Source organism: Protopterus annectens, chromosome 16.part0 (genome assembly GCF_019279795.1).
Source record: "Protopterus annectens isolate FY-2018-M chromosome 16.part0, PAN1.0, whole genome shotgun sequence".
Taxonomy (NCBI): domain Eukaryota; kingdom Metazoa; phylum Chordata; order Ceratodontiformes; family Protopteridae; genus Protopterus; species Protopterus annectens.
Genome location: NC_056750.1, coordinates 626159125 through 626184117, shown reverse-complemented (window position 1 = coordinate 626184117; position 24993 = coordinate 626159125). Strand labels below are relative to the sequence as shown.

Here is a 24993-nt window from a genome sequence, read left to right as displayed (position 1 = left end):
CAGCTAGGTACGTCGTGATCAGGGCCTAGGCAAGGAATACAGTACGAATGAAAATCTTTGAGGTATTTACTTTCCACAAGTAATGCAATTATCAACTTTTACTGACATCAGAAAGGAGCAAGAAAAAGTTTCCCCAACAGGGTACTTAGCTTTAGTTGAAGACTTTGGTTCTGAAACTCAAAAACGAAAATTTCAGGAGTCGGCCGACTGGCACTTGCAAACTGCTTCTGCTTCGGGCACCGCACGGCAAGAAAGACTGATGTAAAGGCATCGGCTCCATGTTTTATACCCCTGACGACCTGACATCATGGAAGAAGGGACAGCAACCGAAGCAGGACCCAAGACTTTGTTAATCAGGCCGACTGAGGGCTACCTGCAAGCAGATAACCCAAATCTAATGACTACAACAGTGAAACACGAAGAACATCAGACAGCTTGACAATTTTCTGTCCCAGACCCTTGCAACCATGGTTGGAGGACAGATGCATTGTTGTTCCCTTGAACAGGAATATTCCTGCTATGTATTTCCATCCTTTCCACTGATTCACAAGGAACTTCTGAAAGTTCAAAGAGAAATGCCGAAGATCATTGTGATGACCCCCTACTGGCCCAAGCAATCTTGGTTCTGTTAATGGTACTGGCCAATGGCAATTACCACAGACTTGCTCACACAGTCTCAGGGGGAAATTCTGCACCCAGACTTGGAGAAACTTCATTTGACAGCCTCAAAGATTCAATCTCGACTCTGTTTAGGCACTTGTGCCATGAGGATGTGCAGCAGATGTTAAAGAAGGCCAGAAATCCTGCTACTAGAAAATTTTATGTTTACAAACAGATGAGGTTTTCTAAGTGGTGCCTGAATGGAAACAGAGTCCACTGAGGTTAATATTCCTCTGGTCTTGAAACGTGTGTGAGCTTATTCAGGATGACTTACTATATATGTCTCCATTAGGGTGCATTTAGTGGCCATCTCTGCTTGACTGCCAGTGGAGCCTCCTCTTTCTGCTTCTCTTTTGGTAAAACAGTTCATGAAAGGAGTATTGCATATGAGATCACCTTGTACGTAAACTCCTCCTTAGTGGGACCTAAATTATGTTCCATAAAAACTGACCTTATCAGCTTTTGAACCAGCAGCTCACGCTGATCTCAAGTTCTTAATGTAGAAAACTGTTTTGCTTATTGTTGTGACATCAGCTGTAATCTCTCATGGTGGGACAACTTTAACTGATTTTCCACAGGGGTAGGGTTGTGATATGCTCTAATCCTACTTTTATGCTGAAAGCGGTACCGGATTTCACTCTCAACCAGTCTAATAAACTCCCTGTGTCCCTTCCAAAACCTAAGAATAAGGGACAGAGGATACTTCATACTGTGGATGTACACAGGCAGCTCAGGTACTTCCCTGAGAGACAAAACCCTTTAGGAAGATAGAAAGGCTTTTTATTTCCTTTTCGGGAGCAAAGAAAGGTCAACCTGTGCCAAAGCAATCCATTGCACATTGACTGCCCTCTGGTATTATTTTTCGTTACATACACCATGGAAAGGCAAATCCAGGCAAGGAGCAAGGTACATTCCATCACAGCCCTTTTCACTTCTTTGGCATATTGAAAACAAACGGACTGGAAGAATTCTAGAGGCAGCAACTTGGTCCTCCATCCATACCTTCATAAAGCACTACAAACTGAATGTTTTTCTAGATCCAGAGCAGGCAGGAAGACCATTATTCAGGGGCTCCTGAATTGTTATCCTTCCTCCGTCCAAGTTGGGTAAGCTTTGGAAATCTACCCATATGCAAGTAAGACAGTGTGCAAGTTCCACTCATCTGTAACAGTACATGTTCATAGAACACACTGTCTTACTGACAAATACCTTTCCACCATCCCCCTTTTGTTGCGTGTATATAACTGGCTGTTGGAGATGCTGTTCTTTTGATTCTGCACAACTCTTTTTGTTGTCCAAGGGTGGTTTTTGGTTTGGAACAGTAGGTGTTCTCAAAGTTTGTGATCTTAAGTAGTTTACTTCATTTGGTCTTCAACCTGTGGGATACGGCTCCGTATTGGATCCGAGCCAGCAAATATTACTAGCATCAGCTCCGAGCTCCAGACTCCTCCCCTTACCCATAATACACCTCCACTGCCTTCCATCCCCAGACCTCGTCTGCCGCGATTTGCTTATACATCGTGTCTTCAGAGCTCCAGCTAGCAGTGGGTTATTTCACTACTGTAAGTTCAAAACTTTCATTTTCTTTCATTGATCTAGGTTAGTTTAGGTACCCCTTCTCCCCTCCCATCACTTTGGTGTCAAGTGTTAGCCTGATTAGGTAAATAGAGTAGTGTGTTCTGTGGTGTCCCCCCCTCCATCAGCATTGTCTACAGACTAGCATGGTGTGTGTGTGTGTGTGTGTGTGTGTGTGTGTGTGTGTGTGTGTGTGTGTGTGTGTGTGTGTGTGTGTATTTGAGTGAAGCAAGTTTTTTGCCTGTCTTTTTTTAAGGCTTGCTTTCTTTCTCTCTCTCTCAGGATGTCTGAAAAGCTTGTCTTTAAGCGCTGCACAGAGTGTGGCCATAAGCTCTCCCAAGCGGATGGCCACACACTTGCGTGTGTTGTGCTTGGGTGTAGCCCACCTTAGTGTGGATTGCTCCATTTGTGTGGGGTTCAACCCCCAAGCTTAAAAAGATAGGAAGGTCAAGTTGGCCCTCTAAGGTCTTCCTTCTACCGACCCTCCTTCCTCATCTTCGGCTTCAGTCACAGCGGCTGCTGTGACTGCCTCTCCTTCTTCTCTTCCTCTGGCCTCTCCTCCCTCCCAGGCTGAGACTCAAACTCCTGCATCTAAGCCTGTGGTAGCGGAGCAGAGGAGGGAAAGATTAAGGGAGAGAGAGTCGAAGACTAAGGAAAAGAGGAAGAGGTCCCCCGGACCTCGCTTCTCCGAGCAAGTCAGCACGGATCCATGACTCCCCTCAGCTCCAGTCTCGGAGGTACTCCCCGGAGCCAGAGGAGGCACGTCCAGTCTCCTGGGCCTCAGTTCCCCAACCCACCAGGTTGGAGTCTGTGGCCTCGTCACAGTCAACCTGCTCCTTATCAGATATGGATCTGGATAAGATGATGACGCGCTTTATCTGTACACAGATCCAGATGGGGGTCTTGCCGGCCCCCCCTCCCTCTGGAGGGGAGAGCTCGCTTCCTTTCCTTCAACCCATTTCTCCTTTCCCAGTCTGACCTTCAGCTTCGGAGTACTCGGATCCGAGGTTGGCCTTGGTCAGGTGGTCGGTGCCGATGGTACTAGTTTCATCGACGCCAACAGCTGCCAGGGGCATCTCGGATCCGACCAGTGTGGATCTGAGCCACTCTCAGAGCTGGAGCTTGGGTGTCGGATCCGAGGGAGTAGAACCTTTTCCATCGGCTCCGTTGTCGGGCCAGGTCCCCACAGTCGGAGCTCCGTCCACTTCGGAGCCTGGCTCAGATTCTCGCATCAGACCTAGAGAGACCGGCCTCCTTATTAGCTTCCCATGAGGTCTGTTCTCCTTCGGCGTTCGATGTGGTAGAAAGGGTCTTTTCCATCAGATCAAGACCACTTGGACTATTCCCAGACCCTCTCGGCTCTAAGGTCCCCATTGTCTTACCAAAGTTACAGCCCATGCTTGAAGAGCCCCAGACGGTTCCCCCTGAGGAACAGATGGCTTGCGAGTGCTCCCCTAAGAGCCCCACTGGAGAGGTGCCTCGCCCCAAGTCCCTCACCGAGGACATAGAGTTAGATGAGGGAAAGGGTTCCCCAAGATCACCTTTGGGAGACATCATGGAGATCCTATGCCAGCAGGGAGGTTTGTCTGCCCCCAAACCCTCTTCTCATGGGCCCGATCTGACCATAAGCTAATCACCCTTGATATCCTAATCCCGCCCCCACCCCCCATTAAGGAAACCATGGTAAAAAATTTCTCCAAAGCCAACTTCATGCTTCTTAAGACAAGTGGTGAACTTCATGACACCCATGCAGATGGACAATACAGTTACAACTGCTGAATCCTACACAAATACACTCTATAAGCACTTACACGAGTGCATGGATCATGCTATCCCAAACAGAACCAAGACACTATCCTCCAAAAAAAAGAAGCCAATCTGGTGGTCCCCTGCCATAAACAAACTGTACAACAGAAGGAAGAAACTGTTGCAAAAGAGAGTAAAATCCCATGAGTGGAGGAGCTCTCTGGTCAGCCTCAGTAAGAAGCTGAGATCCCTTATAAAATCCTCCAAAGCTAACTATGAAAACAAAATCGCCACTAATTCTAAAGACAACCACAAAGCATTCTATAGCTATGTCAAGAATCTCGATGGCAACACCCAGATCTACTCTGAGTTACAGCACAACGGTACGAAATTACAGAACCAACTGATTTTGCCAACATCCTGGCAGATAGGTTCAGAGCTAACTTTACCCCCCCACCCCTAAAGTGCCCACATCTATACAGGAAGAATGCACAGTCCCTGTAATAACAACTATGCAGGTAAAAGCTGCACTCTCTAAAGCCAAAAACACTGCATCCATGGGACGGGACAACATCCCAGGCTGCGTTTTACACGAACTTCAGTAAGCACCATGTTCAATAATAGCCTCACATCAGGCTTTGTGCCCACTGAATGGCGTACAGCAACAGTTATCCCACTCCACAAAGGGGGAGCCACCACTGATCCCGGAAACTATCGACCTATTAGCCTGGCAAGCCTGGTCTGCAAGGCCATGGAAATGTGTCATCATGGAACTCATAAACAAAGACATTGGTAACCTCCAAACTCTGGATCCCACCCAGTTCGGGTTTGTGAAAGGCAGATCATGCCTCCTGAACCTGATCGACTTCTTTGAGGCAGTCACCAAAGCTGTAGATGAGGGTAAGGTGGTTCACACAGCTTATCTTGACCTCACCAAGGGTTTCAACATCATCCCCCATTCTGGAATTCTAGCTAAACTCATTAAACTAGGTATAAATCCCTACGTCATAAGATGGGTTGCCAACTGGCTCATTTACAGAACTCATCCTGTAAAAGTTGCAGACTCCAAATCTGACCTCAAAGCAGTGACAAGTGGAGTACCACAGGGTTCCGTCCTGGGAACTCTCCTGTTTGGTATCTACTTCTCTGAAGTACAGGCTAACACAGAAGGCCTCTGGCTAATGAAGTTCACAGATGACTGCAAACTAGGAGCCATAGTCAAGTCCCCAAATGATGTGGACATCCTACACAAGGGCCTCGCTGAGACAGATGCCTGGTGTCAGAGCCATGGCCTCAAGCTCAATGCCAAAAAGTGCAATGTCACCCCCTTTGGTAAAAACTCTGTACCCATGAACTACCACATAGGCAGCAATCTACTTAACACCGAATATGTGATAAGAGACCTTGGGACCCAGGTGGACAGTAGTCTCTCCTTTGATAGTCACATCGCCGCAGTAGTCAGAAAGTCCTTCTGCGTGGCACACCTCATCATAAAAGGGTTCTCATCCAGGAAAAAAAGAGGTAATTGTTCCCCTCTACTCGACACTCATTAGACCCATTAAAGAGTACAACGCCCCTTTTGGAATGTGCCTCACAAGACATCTGCAGCAGCTGGAAAGGCCACAGAAGTACCTCACAAAGAGGATTACTGGCCTCAAACAAATGCCCTATACTGACCGCCTCAAAAAACTCCAGCTTTACTCCATAGCATATCGCCTACTCCGAGGTGATCTCTGCCTAACATATAAAGCTATGTCAAACACAGAGCTGTTGGGCATGTTACACCTAAAGAAATCCCAATCCCAATCCCTCTAAGCTACACGCTCTAGGGACCTAAACCTTGTCACCACAATAAAAGTACAGTTTTGTACCTACCATAAATGTAGATTGTCTGATAGGTATGCATCTGCAGTCCTTACATATGGGTTGTCCTGCCTCAGGCAGCCCTTCGGTCGGCCGGATTCCAAAGTCTGGGTCCAGCGTCGGCTGATGTCGCCCTTTTCCCCGACGTCAGAGCGCCTGGGGTATAAAAGCGTCAGCCGACGCCATCTTCCTCAGTTTTTCTTGCCCCACATGCCAGGTGCCCTCTAAAGAAGGCTGAATTTTGGAGAAATGAGTAAATTCCAATCATGCACAGCAATAAAAAACAAATACACCATAAAAGATAACCCCAGCTAGCTAAAAAGAGGGATAGGTACCCACGGAATACCACAGAGGGGTAGGAGGGAGGGAAAACCTGACTGCAGATGCATACCTATCGGACATCTACATTTATGGTAGGTACAAAACTGTACTATGTCCTTCAAGGATGCATCTGCAGTCCTTACATATGGGTAGAATACCATAGCCAAGCTGGGGGTGGTAGGACCTAAGAAAAGGATGGTGTAGCTAATATGCCCTGCAGGACTGCAGTAGCAAAGCCTGCTCTGGATGTGGAATATAAAGGCAAGTTGTAATGCTTGGAAAATGTATGCACAGAGCTCCATGTAGCAGCTTCTAAAATGTCCTTTGTAGCCACCCCTTTTAAGAAGGCTGTGGAGGTGGCTGTTGCTCTGGTGGAATGAGGTCTGATGTTAGCTGGCACAGCTTTTCCATAAAAAGAGTAACAGAATCGAATGCATTTTGAAATGGTTTGTTTGGAAATTGCTCTTCCTTGTACACCAGCAGCATATGCTACAAACAGTTGGTCAGTTTTTCTGTAAGCCTTAGTTCTGTCCAAGTAGTAGCGCAACTGTCTGTGAATGTCCAGGGTATGCAGAAGTTTCTCTCCTTTATTTGGTGGATTTGGAAAGAAAGTAGGCAGGTGGATAGCTTGGTTCAGTGAGACCCTGGATACCACCTTTGGCATGAATGAAGGATTGGTTCTCAAAGAGACTCTGTCCTTATGGAAAATGAGAAATGGTTGTACTGCCATGAGGGCCTGTAACTCAGATACTCTTCTCGCTGAGGTTATGGCCAGAAGGAAGGCAGTCTTCCAAGACAGGAATTGTAGTTCTGAAGATGCTGCTGGTTCAAAGGGAGGTAGAGTTAATTTTTCCAACATGAAGTTAAGGTCCCATGTAGGCACTGGTGGTTTCCTTGGAGGGTTGATGTTTTTTATCCCTCTTAGAAACTGCCTTAGCAGAGGATGAGAAAATACAGGTGGATCAGTGTTGTACTCTGCTGAAATAGCTGACGCATGAATTTTTATGGATGAATAAGAAAGGCCATTATGGAGCATTTCAGCCAAGTATTCAAGGATATGTGGAATGTTCATCACTGTGGGATCCTGACCCTTTGCGGTGCTCCAGGTTCTAAATCTTTTCCATTTTGCTGAATATGCCTTTCTTGTGGAAGGCCGCCGAGCTTCCATGATGACATCCTTTACCCTCTTGGATAGGTTATCCTGGTGAGGAGTCAAGGTATTTTCCAGGCTGTCAGCTGCAAGGTTTTTAGGCTGGAGTGCAGAGTTTTGTAATTGTGCTGTGTCAGAAGAAGTGGTCATTGTGGTAGAGGCCACGGTTTCGTGCGTGACATGCTCTTTACCAGTGGGTACCAGTGTTGTCTTGGCCAGTCCGGAGCTATCAGAATCACTTTTGGTTGCTCTGTCCTGATCTTCAGTAAGACCTTGGTCATTAACGGAAGAGGTGGGAATGCATATACTGTTAGAGCATTCCAGCTGAAGGATAGGGTGTCCACTTTCCATGCTTGAGGATGGTATGTCCTTGTGCAGAATTTCTTCAGCAGATGGTTGTGGGGGGAGGCGAAAAGATCTATGTCCGGCCTTCCCCATGATTGTGCTATCTGAAGGAAAATGTCTGGATGCAACATCCATTCGTGAGGGTCCATGGTGTTTCTGCTTAGGCTGTCCGGCAGTACATTGTCCTTTCCTGGTACGAACTGGGAATGCAGCTCTATATTGAGTTTTAGGGAAAGTTCCCAAAGATTCATTGCCAGCCTGCAAAGAGGGTAGGAATGGGTACCTCCTTGCTTGTTTATGTACCACATAACTGTGGTATTGTCTGTCTTTATTAGCAGGTGACCTTGATGCAGGAAATGTTTGAAGGCCTCGATTGAATGCATCACTGCCAGCATTTCCTTTTGGTTGATGTGCAGGCGCAATTCCTTTTGTGTCCATTGCCCTTGAACACATCTGCCCTTCATGTGCGCTCCCCATCCATGGTCTGAGGCGTCTGTTGTAATGGTTTGGCTGATATGAGGCTTGCTGAAAGGCAGACCCAAGTTTGACTGACTTGCTTGTGCCCACCACAGAAATTCCTTTTGAAGGCATGGAATGAGGGGGATCAAAGCTTCTAGGCTGTGACTGTGTTGAGACCATAGACTCCTTAGGTACCATTGTAGTTTCCTCATATGCAGCCTTGCTTGTGGAATCAGAAGAATGCAAGATGCCATGAAACCCAGGGCCTGCAGGATTTTCCTTGCAGTCAGCTGGGTTTGTGTTGTCAGATTTCTGAAATAATCCAGTAATTGTTCTTGTTTTTCTTCTATGAGAAAAGCCATTTGGGTGTTTGTATCCAGCTTTGCACCCAGAAAAATTATTCGTTGTGATGGAATAAGTCTTGATTTTTGAATGTTGACTGTGTATCCCAAGGCCTGTAGTAGGCAGATGGCATAGTTCAAGTGTTTTACCAATGTTTGTTGGCTGTCCGCTTGTATAAGGCAGTCGTCCAGGTATGGGTATATTTGAATCACCTGAAGTCTGCAATGTGCAATTACTGATGCCAGGCATTTCGTGAATACTCTGGGCGCAGTAGATAAGCCAAAGGGCAATGCTGAGAATTGATAATGCTCTGAACCTGCAAGAAATCTGAGGTGTCTTCTGCAACTTTGTCTGATAGGGACATGCAGGTATGCCTCCTTGAGGTCTAGAGTTACCAGCCAGGACCCCTTGTCCAGCATGGGAAGGAGTTGCTGTAAGGTCAGCATTTTGAATTTTGGCACGATAAGATAAGTATTCAGTGCGGACAAGTCCAGAATAGGCCTCCATTGCTTTTCTTTTCTTGGCACAAGGAATAGTCTGGAATAAAATCCTTGGCCTTGTTCTGTGTAAGGAACCTTTTCTATTGCCTTCATTTGTAGTAGTTTGGAAATTTGCTTGAAAGCCTCTGCCCTTTGATTTGGTGGCAGGTTTGGCATGCCTTGTCTTTTTGGTAATGTATGAAAATGGAATCTGTATTCTTTGTCTATTATTTGCAGTATCCATTTGTCCTTTGTAATACTGTGCCAATTTTCTGAGAATAAAGATAGCTTTCTGCCAAAGGGGCTTCCAATTGAGCCCTGGTTGACGGAGTCAAAGCCAAATCACTGAGTTTGTCCTTGAGCAGTAGTTGTAGGTCCTGCACTACCTCTCTGGTTAGGAGGCTGCCATTGACGTCCTCTGTAGGAGCCTCGAGCTTGCCCTCTACCTCTGGCACGCCTGTTTTTGCCTCTCTGAAATCTGTCTGTGTCTGGAAAGGACCAATTCTTAGAAGGCCAATTTCTGCTGAATCTTGGTGGTTGGACCTGAAGAAAATCTTTGTTTGAACTGATTTAGCCTTTTCCTCAAATTTATTTAACACCTCTTGAGCCGTGGAACCAAATAACTTTTGTTTTTCCAGTGGTGCATCCAGAAGCTTTGCTTTAACATGATCTGGCAGTGTTTGTTCCTTCAGCCAAGCATGCCTACGTATGACTGCACCTGTCATTGCTGACCTACATGAAGCTTCCAATGCATCATAACCACACTGTAAGAAATGGTTGCTAACCTGCTGAGAGTTATGCACCAGATCCTGAAGTGCCTTGCGGTCTAGGGGTTCAGGCGAGGATAGTTTTTTATGCAATTCATCTAACAGATACTCTTGATACTGTATCATATGGAATTGACAATTTAATGCTCTCATAGAAAGAGTGGAAGAAGTATACACTTTTTTACCCCATCTCTCTAAAGCCCTGGATTCCCTTTCAGAAGGAAGTGGATTCTTGGCAGTGGTGGTTGTAACCCCTTTAGGGCCCTGGGAAATAGTTTCTGGGTCAGCAGAGTGGCCCTTGTAAAGGTATAGATGTGAGTCCGGGACCCTGTAGTACCTGTCAGGTTTGACAGGAGCCGGAGGAAGGGAGTCAGGGGAGATACTAGACTCAGAGTACACATCTTCTATAACATTTAAAACAGGAGGAATAGCCAAAGGTCTACGCTGAGGTAAATGTAAAAAGGTCCTTAACCTCTTCCTGGAATCAGAGAATTCCTGGCCTTACCATTTGAAATGCTCTCTCATGGAGTGAAGGGTCTCCCCAAAGGAAAACTCTTCAGGGGGGGAGGCCGAGGGAATAGATTCCTCTGCATCAGAATCCTCATAGGCCGGAAGGGCCTCCTCCTGGTAGTCTGAAAGGGCAGAGTCATCTGAGGCCTCATCAGAAGACTGGGGATCTGTCTGCTCAACCCTGGGCCTTTTGCCTGGAGGAGGTTGAGAGCCCCTGTCTGGGTGTGGCTGGGAGCCCCTGATTAAGGAAATAAGGTCTTCAGCCAAACTTAAAATTTGTGAACCGGTAGTGGATCCCTGAGGAATAGCCTTGGGAGGGAGAGATTTTGGCTGTTTAGCAGCTTTAGCCCGGGTAAAGGCCTTAATGGACATGGATACAGCAGGCCTGGCTGCCCCACGTGCTGGAGTAGTTCTGTCAACAGAAATGGTGTCGGATATTTCCTGAGCACCGGTTTCAGACGGAAATTCTATGACCGACTCTGTTATGGCCTCCAGTACCAAAGTTACCGGTTGTGCGGTGTCGTCGGTCGGAAGCGGTAGAGATTCGGCTTCAGTAGCGACCGAGACACTCGCGGTAGGCCTAGGCGTGGAGTCGGCCAAAACCACGGACCGCGTGTGTCGGTCCTTATCCTTTCATTTTTTGGGTAAATGAGCTGTCGGAAGCTCCGACGGCATGTTATAACTGAAATTTTCCCCAAAAAATTCCTCTGCAAACTCTGCCCGACGCCTAAGAGTGCATTTATTGAAGGAAGCACAGGCTGAACAGGACGAGACATCGTGGTCTGGGCTTAGGCAGGGTAAGCAGTAAGAGTGGAAATCCTTATGAGGTATTTGTTTCCCACAAGATAAACAATTATTAACTTTAACCGTTTGATCTGACATCGGCTGAGGCAAGAAAGAGTCCCACACGGGGTACTTAGCTTTTTTGAAGATTTCGGTAGCTGAAATCACAGGAGCTGGCCGACCGGTACCTGCGAACTGCTTCTGCTTCGGGCACCTCGTGGCAAGAAAGACGGAGGAAGATGGCGTCGGCTGACGCTTTTATACCCCAGGCGCTCTGACGTCGGGGAAAAGGGCGACATCAGCCGACGCCGGACTCAGACTTTGGAATCCGGACGACCGAAGGGCTGCCTGAGGCAGGACAACCCATATGTAAGGACTGCAGATGCATTCTTGAAGGACATCAGGACATGCTGGAGGGATAGATTCCTGTCCCAGAGACTTCCCATACTCTGGAACAGGCTACCCATCTAGATCAAGCAAAGTTCTTCATTAGCACTCTTCAAGAAAAATCTTGATGAGTGGATGGGAAATAGGAAATACACCCCGGGGATCACTTCTGTGTCTCTGCTCGACAATGGCACAGGAAAATAACTTTCTTGGGTGGCGTAAGCCAGGGAACCTTGTTGGCTAGGCTTACGTAGGCCCTTGGGCCGATAGCCTAGTACCTACCTTTGAACCTATGATGAGTCTGTGTTCCTGGAGGCTTTTGGCATGGGCCCGTCTACTTCCTGGGTGTCCCCTCCCGCAGATCCTTTAGTGGATTTGATCACCTCATGATGTGGAGCCTATCCCCAAGTGTCCTGATAAAATTTTAAGCCACCCCTCCCCACTGACAGGCCATCCTGGAATAAAGGCTCACTTGTGGACGCCATGGTGGTAGCAGCAGCCACTAAGAAGGAACTTGCTCAGAAGAGTTCCTTGGTCCACCCCCTGAACAGGAGTCACGGATGATGGACCGCCTAGGGAAGCGGGTGTATGCTTCAGCTACCTTTTCGATCAGGGCGCTGAATTACTTGGCCCATGTCACTAGACTCCAACGTGACCTAGTAAAGGAGCTGGAGGAGTCTCCCCCAAGTCCATGTCGCAGGAGGACAAGGCTTTGTTCTCCACGAGGATGGCCACTCTAAAAGCGGTATCAAATACGTCCATGTGACTCCTCTCCCATGCTACAAAAGGAGCGGCAAGGGAGGCTGGGTCTGGCATGTCCATGAGGCGTAATGCCTGGCTCAGGTTGTGTCAATTTTCCGAACCTTTAAGGCGTCTTTTGCCAATGCCCCTTATGATAGCTCTACACTTTTCGTTAAGACCATCAAGGAGACACTAGTCCAGAGTGAGGATGGGAAGACACTGTTTGCTGTTGGAATCCTAACCCTCAAAGGTCTTTTGCCCGAAACCGGAGAGGGCAAAAGAAGATGTGGTTCTGGAAGTCTCAGTATTCCGGGACACTCAGGGCTCTTCTTCCCCTAGAGGCAGAGGGGGACAGAATGGATGCTGACCCAGAGGGGGTCTGCGGAACTTCGGGTCTCGAGAACCGTTCTTGGACAGACCTGGGCAGCAATTCTGAGGGTTTGCCCGGCTGCTCTACTTTGGAGGCAGCCGGGGATGATTGTCCTTGCACCCAGGGGCATGGGAGTCCATAATGGACTGCTGGGTGCTTCAAATCATATCCAGAGGATATTCTATCCCCTTCATGGGTTACCCCATATCTCCCAGACACCTCCCGGACGTTCCACCCATGCAAAGGGAGGCAGCAGCACAGGGAATTTCCAAGCTACTAGTAAAACGAGTCATCAAAACTGTCCCCCCAGATCAGTCTGGATCGGGCTTCTACTCAAGGTTCTTTTTGGTGCCAAAGAAAACGATGGACTTAAGGCCCACTGTTGACCTCTCTACCCTGAACCTGTCTGTTGCCAAAGAGATGTTCCAGATGGTTACGTTACAGTCCATCATGCCATACCTGCAAGAGAGTGACTGGATGTGCTTGTTAAACCTCCAGGATGCCTACTATCACATAAAAATGCACAGAAACTCCAAGAGGTTCCTCCACTTCCGGCTAGGACCCAATCATTATCAATTTCGGGCCCTACCCTTTGGTCTTAGCACAGCCCCCAGGGTGTTTATCAAAATGATGGCGGTTGTAGCGGCTCACCTGAGGCTTCTGGGGATTCAGGTCTATCCGTACCTGGACGAATGGCTCCTCACTGCTCTCACCAGGCATCTACATTCCCAAACCAGGGATTACTCTCTGACACTTGCCCTAAGTTTGGGCATCACAATCAACACATCCAAATCTCTCCTAGAGCCTGTACAGGTGATAGATTATATTGGAGCCAGGACAGATACTCTTCAGTGCAAAATATTCCTGACTTCGAAGAATTCAAAACCTCTGGATGCATGTCTCCCTGATCATTTACCGTTCCCACCTCCCAACAGCGGAATCAGTGTTGAGAGCCCTAGGCTCGATGGTGGCGATCATAACTCCCGTGTGCTTGGCTACACATGTGGATTGTTCAGTGGACTCTAGCAGTTCAGTGGTCCCTGTCGGAACTGCCATTGACTTATCCTATCCACCTAAGTAGAGCGTGTCAGTCTTCCCTCATATGGTGGATGAACTCTCCGGACATTTTGGAAGGACGACCCTTTGTTCTAGCCCCGGCCCAAGCTACAGTGACCACGGATGCCTGCCAACTTGGGGGGGGGCACTGTTTGGGCAGGACAGTCCAAGGTCTGTGGTTCCCCCACAGAGACCAGCTTGCATATCAATGTCCTAGAGATGAGGGTGGTCCTTCTAGCGTCACATGTTGGATGTTCACAGACAGTTATGATTCTATTTACACAGGGCAAAAAATTTCTGTAAATCTGATCAATTGTTTCCTTCTGTAAACCCGTTTGGGGGAAGCCTATCTCCAAGGTCACTACAGCTAGACGGATTTCGTCATGCATCCTGCAGGTCTATAAGGAGAGAGGCATGTCTCCTCCAGGTCATGTAAAAGCTCATTCCACCAGGTCCATGGCTACGTCTGTGGCTTTCTGGACTAGAGTGTCTTTGGATGATATTTGCTCTGTAGCTACTTGGTTCTCATCTCATACATTTATTTCTCATTATAAACTGGATTTGATTTCAAGAAGGAGAGCATCCTTTGGTTCCGCAGTGCTCCAGAATATCCTTCCATGAGGGCCTCCCAGGGGTTTTAGTAACTGGGGACTCTGTCCCACAAGTTGAAGACCAAATGAAGTAAACTACTTCAGATAAAGAAGTTATGTACTCACCATAACGTTCCATCCGAGTAGTTGTACTTCATTTGTCTTCAACTGTCCCTCCCTCCTTCCCCCGGACCTTGGCGCATGATTAGCCTACGGGCTGCAGTATAGGTCACAAGTATATTATCAGGTCAGATTCTAAGTATAAGTTCAGCAAACTCGATCTGGGGATGGAAGACAGTGGAGGTGTACTATGGGTAAGGGGAGGAGTCTGGAGCTCGGAGCTGATGCTAGTAATATTTGCCAGCTCGGATCCGTATCCCACAGTTTGAAAACAAATGAAGTACAACTACTCAGATGGAACATTATGGTGAGTACATAACTTCTTTTTTCCATCTGCTCTTCTTGTTGGACCCTAGAAAACTGAAAGGGTTCTCTTGTATGCGAGTGTGAAGGGCTGCCCTGGTCCTGCCAGTTGATTGGTTCTTCAACCTCACAGGCAGGCACTGGGAGGAGTTCTAAGCTTTGACAGACTGCCAGAGGGAAAGCAGCTGTGCACTACAACCCATGTGTCAGTAAGGCAGTGTGTGTTCTAAGAACTTCTACGGTTACAGGTGAGTGAAACTTGCACAACTGTACCTGCTTATTTACAAATTCAAGCAGTAGTGTATATTTATTCTGTGAACAGTAACATGATCATCAGTCAAACGGTTATTAAAATCACCAAATACCACTATTTGTTTAAATTCTGAAGTACAGAAGTATATACAGAATGTTTCATGTTGACATATTGACATTGATGGGGTACAGTAGCATAACAGGAAGGTATTTACATCAGTAATTATAAGAATGATGTGCATTAGTTTGTTATTACTGGATTACTGCCTTTTATTTTAGGCTTAATGTTACCTTTTTGCAAATATTGAGACACCAACAGATGCATCTGCCTCCACTAATGAAATAACGAAGATCATTATTTCCAGTACATACTTATGACCCTTAAACCAAGATTCAGTAACTTTAGACATCTACATCTCCAGGTGTAGGAAAGTGGTTTTCCACTTGTTTATTTAAGGTCTGAGGTAATTCTTCCCCATCATAGCTGCAAAAATGTAGAATTGTTTGCCTGCTTCTATCAGATGTTCTGGCAGTCTGGAAATATTTAAACTACCATTAGATGACTTTATCGATAGTAATAAATGTTGTTAGGTGGTAGTTTGTAAATGCATCAGTCGCATAACCAATTCTCAGACACTATGAATGCCACTCTCACCTCTTTATGTTTGGTCTGCTTTGGTAATGAATTTGATTCCATCTGAAATTTTGAAATTCTAAAAGAGAGCCTATGGTGATGGCAAAAGTACAGTTGTGTAAGTAAACATACAATAATGGCAGATGTACGAATGATCACTATAGTAGTCACTCCATCCTCCTTGTTTGTTGGTGTGTTGTTTATGCCAGCATGTAGTAGTTTATTTTTTGTTCTTCCTAGCACAGTACCTTTGGGTCTCAGCCTCCTACTGCCTGTTGGCTGGAAAGCTTTGAAGGGTTTTGCGCCCAGACTTATTTTTTTAGTCAGCTCAGCTCAAGCTGCCAAACAGTTTGGATACATGGAAGATGCCCTGAACCTGAAAGGTGGCAGACTGTTTTATCCTTGGCAGGATATAACCCATATAGCTAGGACTACTGCAGCAGTGATCAAGATCATGAACATCCCCTTGTTCAGTACCTGCACTCCATGGGAAAACCGGTGCAACTTGCCCAGCCCACACACCTCAAGCTGTCAGGCACTGATTCCTTTGTCTACATTGTCATGATCTTAACCACTTGCTAAAAGCTAAAATTTTGCATTTATGTTCTAATGCTATTTGACGTGAAGTAACCATTACAAAATAAAGGGATTTGTACAAAAATCAAGGGATCACCTGAAAGTCCAAAATACAACTTTGCATATCAAAGAGGGAAAATGTTCATCTCGCATGAATATGTGGTAAGACACAAATCTATTCTACAATCTTTTTATCTTTCATAACTGACTTTAGCTCTTGGTAATCATGTGACAGTAAACTGTTCCTTAGAAAGGCATGAAAAGTACAGTTGTGTACAATTATCATAAATGTAGCTGTTCCGAGTGTATTCACTGTTGCAGTCATTACATTTGGGTTATCTGCTTGCAATAGCTCTCATTCGGCCTGATTGTCAAAGTCTTGAGTCCTGCATCGGCTGCTGTCTCATCTTCCGTGACGTCAGGTAGTAAGGGGTATAAAGCATGCAGCTGACGCCATTACATCAGTTTTTCTTGCCCCAGATGTCAGGTGCCCCCCTAATGGGAAGCAATTAAATGCACATATTTTATATATATATATATATATATATATATATATATATATATATATATATATAGTGTGTGTGTACATATATATATATATATATTTATGCACACACACACACACACACACACACACACACACACACACACAAGGTTATACCTCCAACAAAATAGCAAATACACCAAAAAGCTTTTAAGCATAGTAAAGGAGAGTAGAGGTATAGCCAAAAGAAGTCAGGGGGCTGGTGGGAGGGTAACCAGGACTGCAACAGTGAATACACTCAAACATCTACATTTATGGTACGTGTACACAAATGTACTATAGTGCTTAGTGTTTCACTGTTGCAGTCATCACATTTGGGTAGATTCCCAAAGCTAAGTAAGGGAGGAAGAATTCAGATAGCATTAGGACCAGCTATAAGACCCTGCAAGACTGCAGTGGCAAAGCCATCTCCGGATTTAGAGATAATTGGCAAATGGTAATGCTTGGTGAAAGTATGTACAGAACTCCAGGTAGCAGCTTCTAGGATGTCTCTGGTACGGACATCTCTGAGAAAGACTGTACAGGTAGATGCAGCCCTGGTTGAATGGGGTCTAATCCCCTGTGGGATAGGTTTTCCATGGTGCTTATAGCAGAAATGAATGCAATGGCCTATCCATTTAGAAATGGTTTGCTTTGAAATAGCCTTCCACTCTGCCCCTGCAGCAAATGCCACCAGCAGTTGTTCAGATTTCCTTTGAGGTTTAGTCCTGTCCAAGTAAAATCTAAATTGTCTGTGCACATCTAAGGAGTGCAGTTATCCATTCCCCTTTTTTCTGTGGATTAGAAAAGAAGGTTGGTAAATGAATGGCTTGATTAAGAGCCACACTGGAAATCACCTTGGGCATGAAGAAGGGATTGGTCCTGAGTGACACCCTGTCCGCATGAAAGATGATGAAAGGCTCCACTGCCATAAGGGCCTGTAATTCAGATACCCTTCTTGCAGAAGTGACTGCTAAAAGGAAAGCTGTTTTCCAGAAAGGAATTTTAACTCTGCACTTGCAGCTGGCTCAAAAGGAGGAAGAGTGAGTTTTTCCAATACAAAGTTAAGGTCCCAGGTGGGAGTTGGGGCTCTCCTGGGTGGTCTTATGTTTTTGGCCCCACTGAGGAACTGCTTGAGCAGTGGGTGAGAAAAGAGGGGTGGTTCGGTGATGTAATGAGCTGAAATGGCTGAGGCGTGAATTTTGATGGAGGAAAAGGAAAGGCCCTTGTGAAGCTTCTCAGTTAAGTATTGAAGAATCTGAGGTAAATTGGGCGCTGCTGTGGCCATCTCTTGAGTTTGGTTCCAGGCACAGAATCTTTTCCATTTTTCAGCATAAGATTTTCTAGTACTAGGCCTCCATGCCTCCAAAATGACATCCAACACTTGTTTACCGAGAGATGGTAACAGAGAGATTAAGTAATTAGCCAGGCTGCCTGGTTCAGGGTTTGAAGCTGGGGATGCAGAATAGGACTCTCCTGCTGTGACAGCAAAGTAGGGGTCTGAGGCAGGTGCCATGGGACTAGCTGTGACACAGTGCGCAAGAGGGGGTACACCAGTGTTGGCGTGGCCGGTCTGGTGCAATCAGTATCATCCTTGGTTTGCCTTTTTGATCTTTAGAGTACTTTGGAGAGGAGAGGCAGAGGAGGAAAGGCATAAACTGATAGATTTTTCCAGCTGAAGGACAGAGCATCCACTTTCCCAAGCTTGTTTGTGGGGAGTCCTTGTGCAAAATTTGTCTAATTGGTAGTTCTGGGGGGAGGTAAACAGGTCTACAGTCTGGGCTCCCCCATTTGTTTATCAACATGTTGAAAGTCTTTGGTTCCAGTTTCCACTCATGTGGGTCCATGAGATTTCTGCTTAGTTTGTCTGCCAGTGTATTTCGTTTTCCTGGCAGGAATTGAGCCTGTAGATACACTTGGCAGCTCAAGGCTGTGTTCTACAGAGCCATGGCTAGTCTGCAGAGGGGGTAAGAATGGGTACCCCCCTGCTTGTTTATGTACCACATGACAGTGGTGTTGTCTGTCTTTACCATTAATTATCCTGGAAGAATATGGTCCTTGAAGGCTGTCACAGCATTCTGTACAGCTAACATTTCTTTTTGATTGATATGCAGCTGCATTTGACTTGGGTTCCATTTGCTCTGAATGCACTTCCCTGCCAGGTGCGCCCCCCATGCATAGTCTGATGCGTCTGTTGTTAGGGTTTGGGCGGCAGGGGGTAGAGTGAATGGTAGCCCCTTGTTCTGGTGGCAGGCCTCTGCCCACCAAAGGAATTCTAATTGTAGGCAAGGTATGATAGGTATCATTGCTTCTAGATCCTGAGAATGTTGACACCATCGGCTTTTTAGATACCATTGTAGTTTCTTCATATGCAGCCTTGCATATGGAATTAGTAGAATGCAATAGGCCATGAACCCCAAGGCTTGCAGTATTTGCCTTGCAGATAGCAGGGTTTTTGTGGCCACAAGTTTGAAGTAAGTTGTCAAATGAATTTGTTTCTCTGGAGTGAGGAAAGCCATCTGGGAAGTTGTGTTCAAGCTTGCTCCCAGGAATATAATTTGTTGACAGTTTTCCAGATGTGATTTCTTTTCATTTATGGTGTACCCCAGACAAGTTAGCACCTTTTGTACAAATGCCAGATGATTCAAAAGTATGTCCTGGCTTTCTGTCGTAATTAGACAATTGTCCAGGTAAGGGTATATCTGAATATTTCTTTGCCTGCAAAATGCAATGACTGGAGCTAGGCACTTTGTGATACCCTGGGTGCAGTAGATATGCTAAAGGGCAGTGCAGAGAACTGATAGTGCATATAGCCTGCTTTGAAGCATAGATATCTTCTGCAAGAGTCCCTGACTGAGATGTGCAGGTAGGCTTCCTTTAAATCCAGTGTTGCCAACCAGGCATCCCTGCCTAGCATAAGAAGCAACTGGTGAAGAGTTAGCATCTTGAATTTTGTAATCACCAAAAAGGTGTTTAAGATAGAAAGGTCCAGGATAGGATGTCACGAGTCGTCTTTTCTGGGTACCAGGAAAAGTCTTGAGTAGAAACCTTGTCCCTTTTCCTCTTCTGGTACAGTCTGAATAGCCTTTATACTTAAGAGAGAGAGTAATTGTTTTTGAGCCTCTGCCCACTGATTTGGGGGGGGTAGAGTTGGCCAACCGTTTGGGGTTGGTAACGTGTGGAAGTGAAATCTGTATCCCTGGGATACTATATTTAAAACCCATTTGTCCTGGGTAATGAGTTCCCAGTTTTTTGCCTGCATAGTAATTTTTCCCCCTAAAGGAGCAGTCAGTTGAGAAGTGCTTGGAAGTTTTAAAATTAAGTCACTGAGACAGTTTACCATAGGGAAGAGTCTTACTACTCCCTGATTTGGAAGTGGGAGCCCCCCACAGCTTAGTCCTGTGCGTACCCTGGTACTGAAGCCTGGGTGTTCTGCTGGTTCTAGGTTTGGACTGAGAAGGCCTGGAAGAGGCGGGAAAGGACCAATTCTTAGAGGGCCAATGCCTACTAAATCTTACAGGCTGTACTTGTGGGAAATCTTTAACAGTTTGCATAGATTTCGCATTTTCCTCCATCTTTTTAAGAACTACTACTGCTTTGTTGCCAAACAAGTGGTCCTGATTTAAGGGAGCCTCCAGCAATTTAGCTTTAACATGATCTGGCAAGGATAGCTCCTTAAGCCAAGCATGCCTTCTAAGTACAGACCCAGTGACAGCAGCCCTGCAAGATGCCTCTAGTGAATCAAAACCACATTGCAAAGTATGTTTTCCAACTTGTTCAGCAGAATGCATTAAATCCTGTAAATCCTTATTTTCAGCACAATTGGGAATCAGCATAATTTTCTGTTTAAGCAATCCAATAATATGTTGCTGATACTTTAACATATGAAACTGGCAATTTAAGGCCCTAATGGCCAAGGTTGCAGAAGTGTATACCTTCTTACCCCATCTATCCAGTGCTCTGGAGTCTCTATCAGAGGGGGTAGGATTTTTGGCAGTAGTAGCCTTAATGCCCTTGGGTCTCTGTGAAATGGCCTCAGGATCCGCAGTAGGAATTTTAAAAAGGAACTTGTGAGAGTCAGGAACCCTGTAATATCTATCAGGTTTTCTGGGAGCAGGACATAGAGAATCAGGGGCCAAGCTAGATTCCGAAAATGCATCATCAACAATGTCTAGTACAGGAGGGATAGCTAAAGACCTGTGCTGGGGCAGGAGTAAGACATCCCTAAGCCTCTTTTTAGAATCAGAGTAATCCTGACTTTCCCAACAAAAATGCTCCCTAAGAGTATGCAAGGTCTCACCAAAAGAGAAATCCTCTGGGGGGGGAAGCAGAGGGAATAGAGTCCTCTGCATCAGAATTCTCATAAGTAGATAAGGGTAAATCCTGGTCATCAGAGGAAACAGAAATTTCAGAATCCTGGTCAGAAGTATCATAAGCAAATTCAGTCCTAGGTCTCTTAGAGGGAGAAGGTTGGCTTCTCCTGACTAAAGTAATAAGGTCTTCAGCCATTCTTATCATTTGTTTTTTAGGCATAGAGGCCTGACCATGCAGTCTGGGCGCTGGTTTTCTAGGCATGGTTCGAGTTTTAGGCCTTGAAGAAGAAGATTGAGTCTGTTTAATATGCAAGTCAGTAGGCCTGAATACACCCTCAGAAGCCAGTGCCTGCACAGCAGCTCCGGACCCATCCAAGGTACAGACATCCGCAGGTTCCACAGTTGAAGCATCTCGCTGTATACCGGACTCCGAATGGGTCTCAGTAGAGGCCTGCGAATCTGAAGTAGCTGGTATCAGGGGCTGCGAAAGCACCTCAGTGATTTCCGGAGAACTGGCGACTGGCTTAGGAGAAGCGTTGTCAGCAGCTTTGGACCTAGGAGGCCTGTCTCTGTCTTTATCTTTGCATTTTTTCGGAATGTCGGTAGTCGGATGGCTTACCGAAGACATATCTGGATAATTGAACTGAGTACCAAAATATTTAGAAGCATAAATATACCGACAACGAATAGTTCGTTGCTTAAATAAGGCACAAAACCGACAGCGAGGTATGTCGTGATCAGGGCCTAGGCAAGGAATACAATAACGAATGAAAATCTCTATGAGGTATTTGCTTTCCACAAGAAATACAATTATTGACTTTTACTAACATCGGTTTAGAGCAAGAAAAGGTTTCCCCAAAGGGGTACTTAGCTTTAGTTGAAGACTTCGGTTCTGAAACTTGAAAACAAAAATTTCAAGAGTCGGCCGACTGGCACTTGCGAACTGTTTCTGCTTCGGGAAACCGCACGGCTAGAAAGACTGGTGTAATGGCATCGGCTGCATGCTTTATACCCCTTACTACCTGATGTCACGGAAGATGAGGACCCAAGACTTTGCTAATCAGGCCGACTGAGGGCTACTGCAAGCAGATAACCCAAATGTGATGACTGCAACAGTGAAACACAAAGAACATCTATAGCATCAGTGATTACCAACATTTCGGGAGTTTCTATGCTGTTGTGTGCTCAGTATGCGTTTACAACCATGGTTTGTGCTAATGTTAAGGCTAGATCCCAAATCACGCTGCCTGTAAAGCTCTTACTTTCATGATCATGAAGATTTGCTTGTGTTTATACGTGCATTGTGCTTTCTATAAATGAACCCAAGAACCTAATGGGATAGCTAAAGTCATTCAGACAGTATTTCCATCACAGATTCTGCAAAATTACAAATCAATTTGTCAGTAAAAGTAAGCTAAACAATTTGCCTGTCTACTGACGGTTTTGTCTAATCATTCAATGTACTCACATCTCTCATATATTTACATCAAAAAGTGATATGTTTTTTGACTAATAATGTAGCTTGTACACTGTCTCAAATTATTCATCTATAAGATCCCTGAAACAGTAGTCATGTAAGCAAACTGTGCCTAATATCAGTAAACTCATCAACACCAAGTATTAATGTGTTTCTTCTATAGTAATTATTTTTGTGCACTTTTTCTCAGAGGAAAAAGTGTTTCAGCTTGCACCTTGACATGTTTCTTGTAGGAGTCCATACATTTCATTAATGAAAAGTGGTGCTACTTATACACTTTCTTGTCAAACTTACTTCACATGATTCTCATTACATGGCTTCTAGTGTAGGCCATACTCTAATTTGTGTTCTCTTAACCAATTGCATTCTATGTCTTTAGAAAAAAAAGATTCTCCACTCCAGAACAGCTTCAATTATTCCAGCTGGGGTCATCCAAAGCCCATAATATTGAATCGAAGATCACATCGTCGAGATGAAAGCAATGAAACCTCACTTCAGCGAACGACCGGATTGCCGAATCCATCCCCACAGTAAGTAACCTGTTGGCCAACAAGGTGGACTTTGCCCTTTTCACAACTGTAGTGCAATCTCAGAGTTGGTATATTTAGTTAGGGGTGTGTGGCAGCCATAGCCTCCCACCTGGGTGGGTTGGGGATGGTGCAGTCTTGTTTTCATTAGCTGTGGTAGGAGTGGTTACTTACACTGGGAATGGATTTGACGATCCGTTTGTTCGCTGAAGTGAGGTTTCCATGCTTTCATCTCGAATAACTGGTCTTCAATAGTGTGGGCTTTCAATGTTTTGAAGTAGATCCATACATACACACACATATATATATATATATATATATATATATATATATACACACACACACACACACACACACACACACACACACACACACACACACACACGCGTGTGTGGAAGGTATACAAACATACATTAAAGTATACAAATATACATCCATGTCCCACAGTCTTAGGATCATCACCATATCAAGACAGATGGGGGTTAGTTGCTCTTCCTTCTGACAGGGTCACACTTGGCAAAACAGTTTGAGAAGCATGGCTGATATAAGTGATCCAGAATGTTCTGCATGACAGTTCATTTAAAGAATCTGAGAACCTTGCTTTTAACAGGGATACCAAGAACCATCCCTCAAACCAGGCCTCAGAGCAGTGTTCACCACTGGCTGGGTTATCCAAGTAGCCTTGCTAAGCTCAGCAAGAAAAAGTTGTGATGAGTTGTTATTTGGACTCACCAATCATACCTCTCAAATGTGCAGAATGTCAGGATTTTTGGCTCATATTTTTGTCCTGTTCCTCTTTTTTTCCAAACAAATCAGTGAGATGATCTCAGGATTGAAGTCACTAAATAATGACATACATTTTTGAGTTTCAGACTTCAAATTCTTCAGAAAATGTATATTAAAGCAAATCCTGTTACTCTAGCAACTTTCTAAGTTTATAAGAGCAATATTTAAAATATGTCCCTATTTGTACCCCCATTCTGTCAAGCTTTGTCCAGATTTTTTGCATTAACAGGTTAAGCGGTATGCTCACCATCCACAAAGCAAAGGCAATGGGGGTTAGGGTCAAGGTCAGATTGGGTGTCATGCCAATCAAGTGTCAAGCAGGCAGAAACGGGATGGATTACATTAAACTAATCCCTAGCAATGTAAAGTGGCATGGCACATAGAATGCCACTTCACTGTTGAAGAAACAGACCAGGACTGCACTGCAGACAAGCTTTGGATAGTGAATGAGAGGATGAGACTATGGATACAAGCAGAAGTAAAGTTCCTCTGCAAGGTATCTGGGCTCAGTCTCCATGACATTGAGGAACTCTGCAATCTCACGCCTTGCTTGGTAATACCTAAAAATGTCAGAGAATGAGCTGGGGGACTGAAGTTGGGTCAACCCTGCTCAGCTACTGCTATCTGGAAAAACAATTTAGAAAATGATGTCACCTATGTACATGTGTGGAAGTATACATATATATGGAGAAAAAGGAGGATAGAGTGATGACCTTTCCTATGTATCTAAGTAATCCACCAGAACTACTTGCTCTTCTCTTAAACTGATTGAATATAACAAGTTCACAGAAGTACCTCAAAGTCTCACTCGTCTTTGTTGCAGTTACCGTCTCCTCTCAAATTGTTTATTATTTTTCCTGTGTTATATCCTGGACTCATTTTGCATTTTTTTTTCATTTTTATTTAAAACATTACATCAGCCTTATAAGGTGCCATCCTATTTTTCTATACCTGTTTTCATGTCGAATCTGGAGATGTACCCACTATATGTTTTTTTTAAACAATACATAAGCTATATACAAGACGTACATAAGGAATGATTTATTTTATAGCTCATTAGTAAGATCCTAATATCAATTTATGCAATTTCACTCAATGAAAGAAGAGACTCTGTTGGAGAGTTTTTAAACTCAATACTCATAACTAATTGAAGATAAAGATGACATGTTGAATAAATTGTTAAAACACAACACGCAAATTGTTCTTGGTAGACACATACCTGTCTAGGATCAGCACTCGCATGAATGCAAAGAAGCCCTGTATCTTCATAGCTGTGATGATACGACGTTGCATTATACATCCAGTGATGCCTGTTAAAAATGCAGTGCACAAAATATT

General features: G+C 45.0%; 1 protein-coding gene across 1 annotated transcript in view; it reads right to left on the bottom strand.

The window, feature by feature from the left end:
• Positions 1–24993, bottom strand: part of PMPCA (peptidase, mitochondrial processing subunit alpha) — a 970881-nt gene that overhangs the window by 169544 nt on the left and 776344 nt on the right. The window contains exon 10 of the mRNA XM_044057867.1: positions 24875–24965. Coding sequence (XP_043913802.1) covers positions 24875–24965 — 91 coding nt within the window. The remainder of the gene's footprint in view (positions 1–24874; positions 24966–24993) is intronic.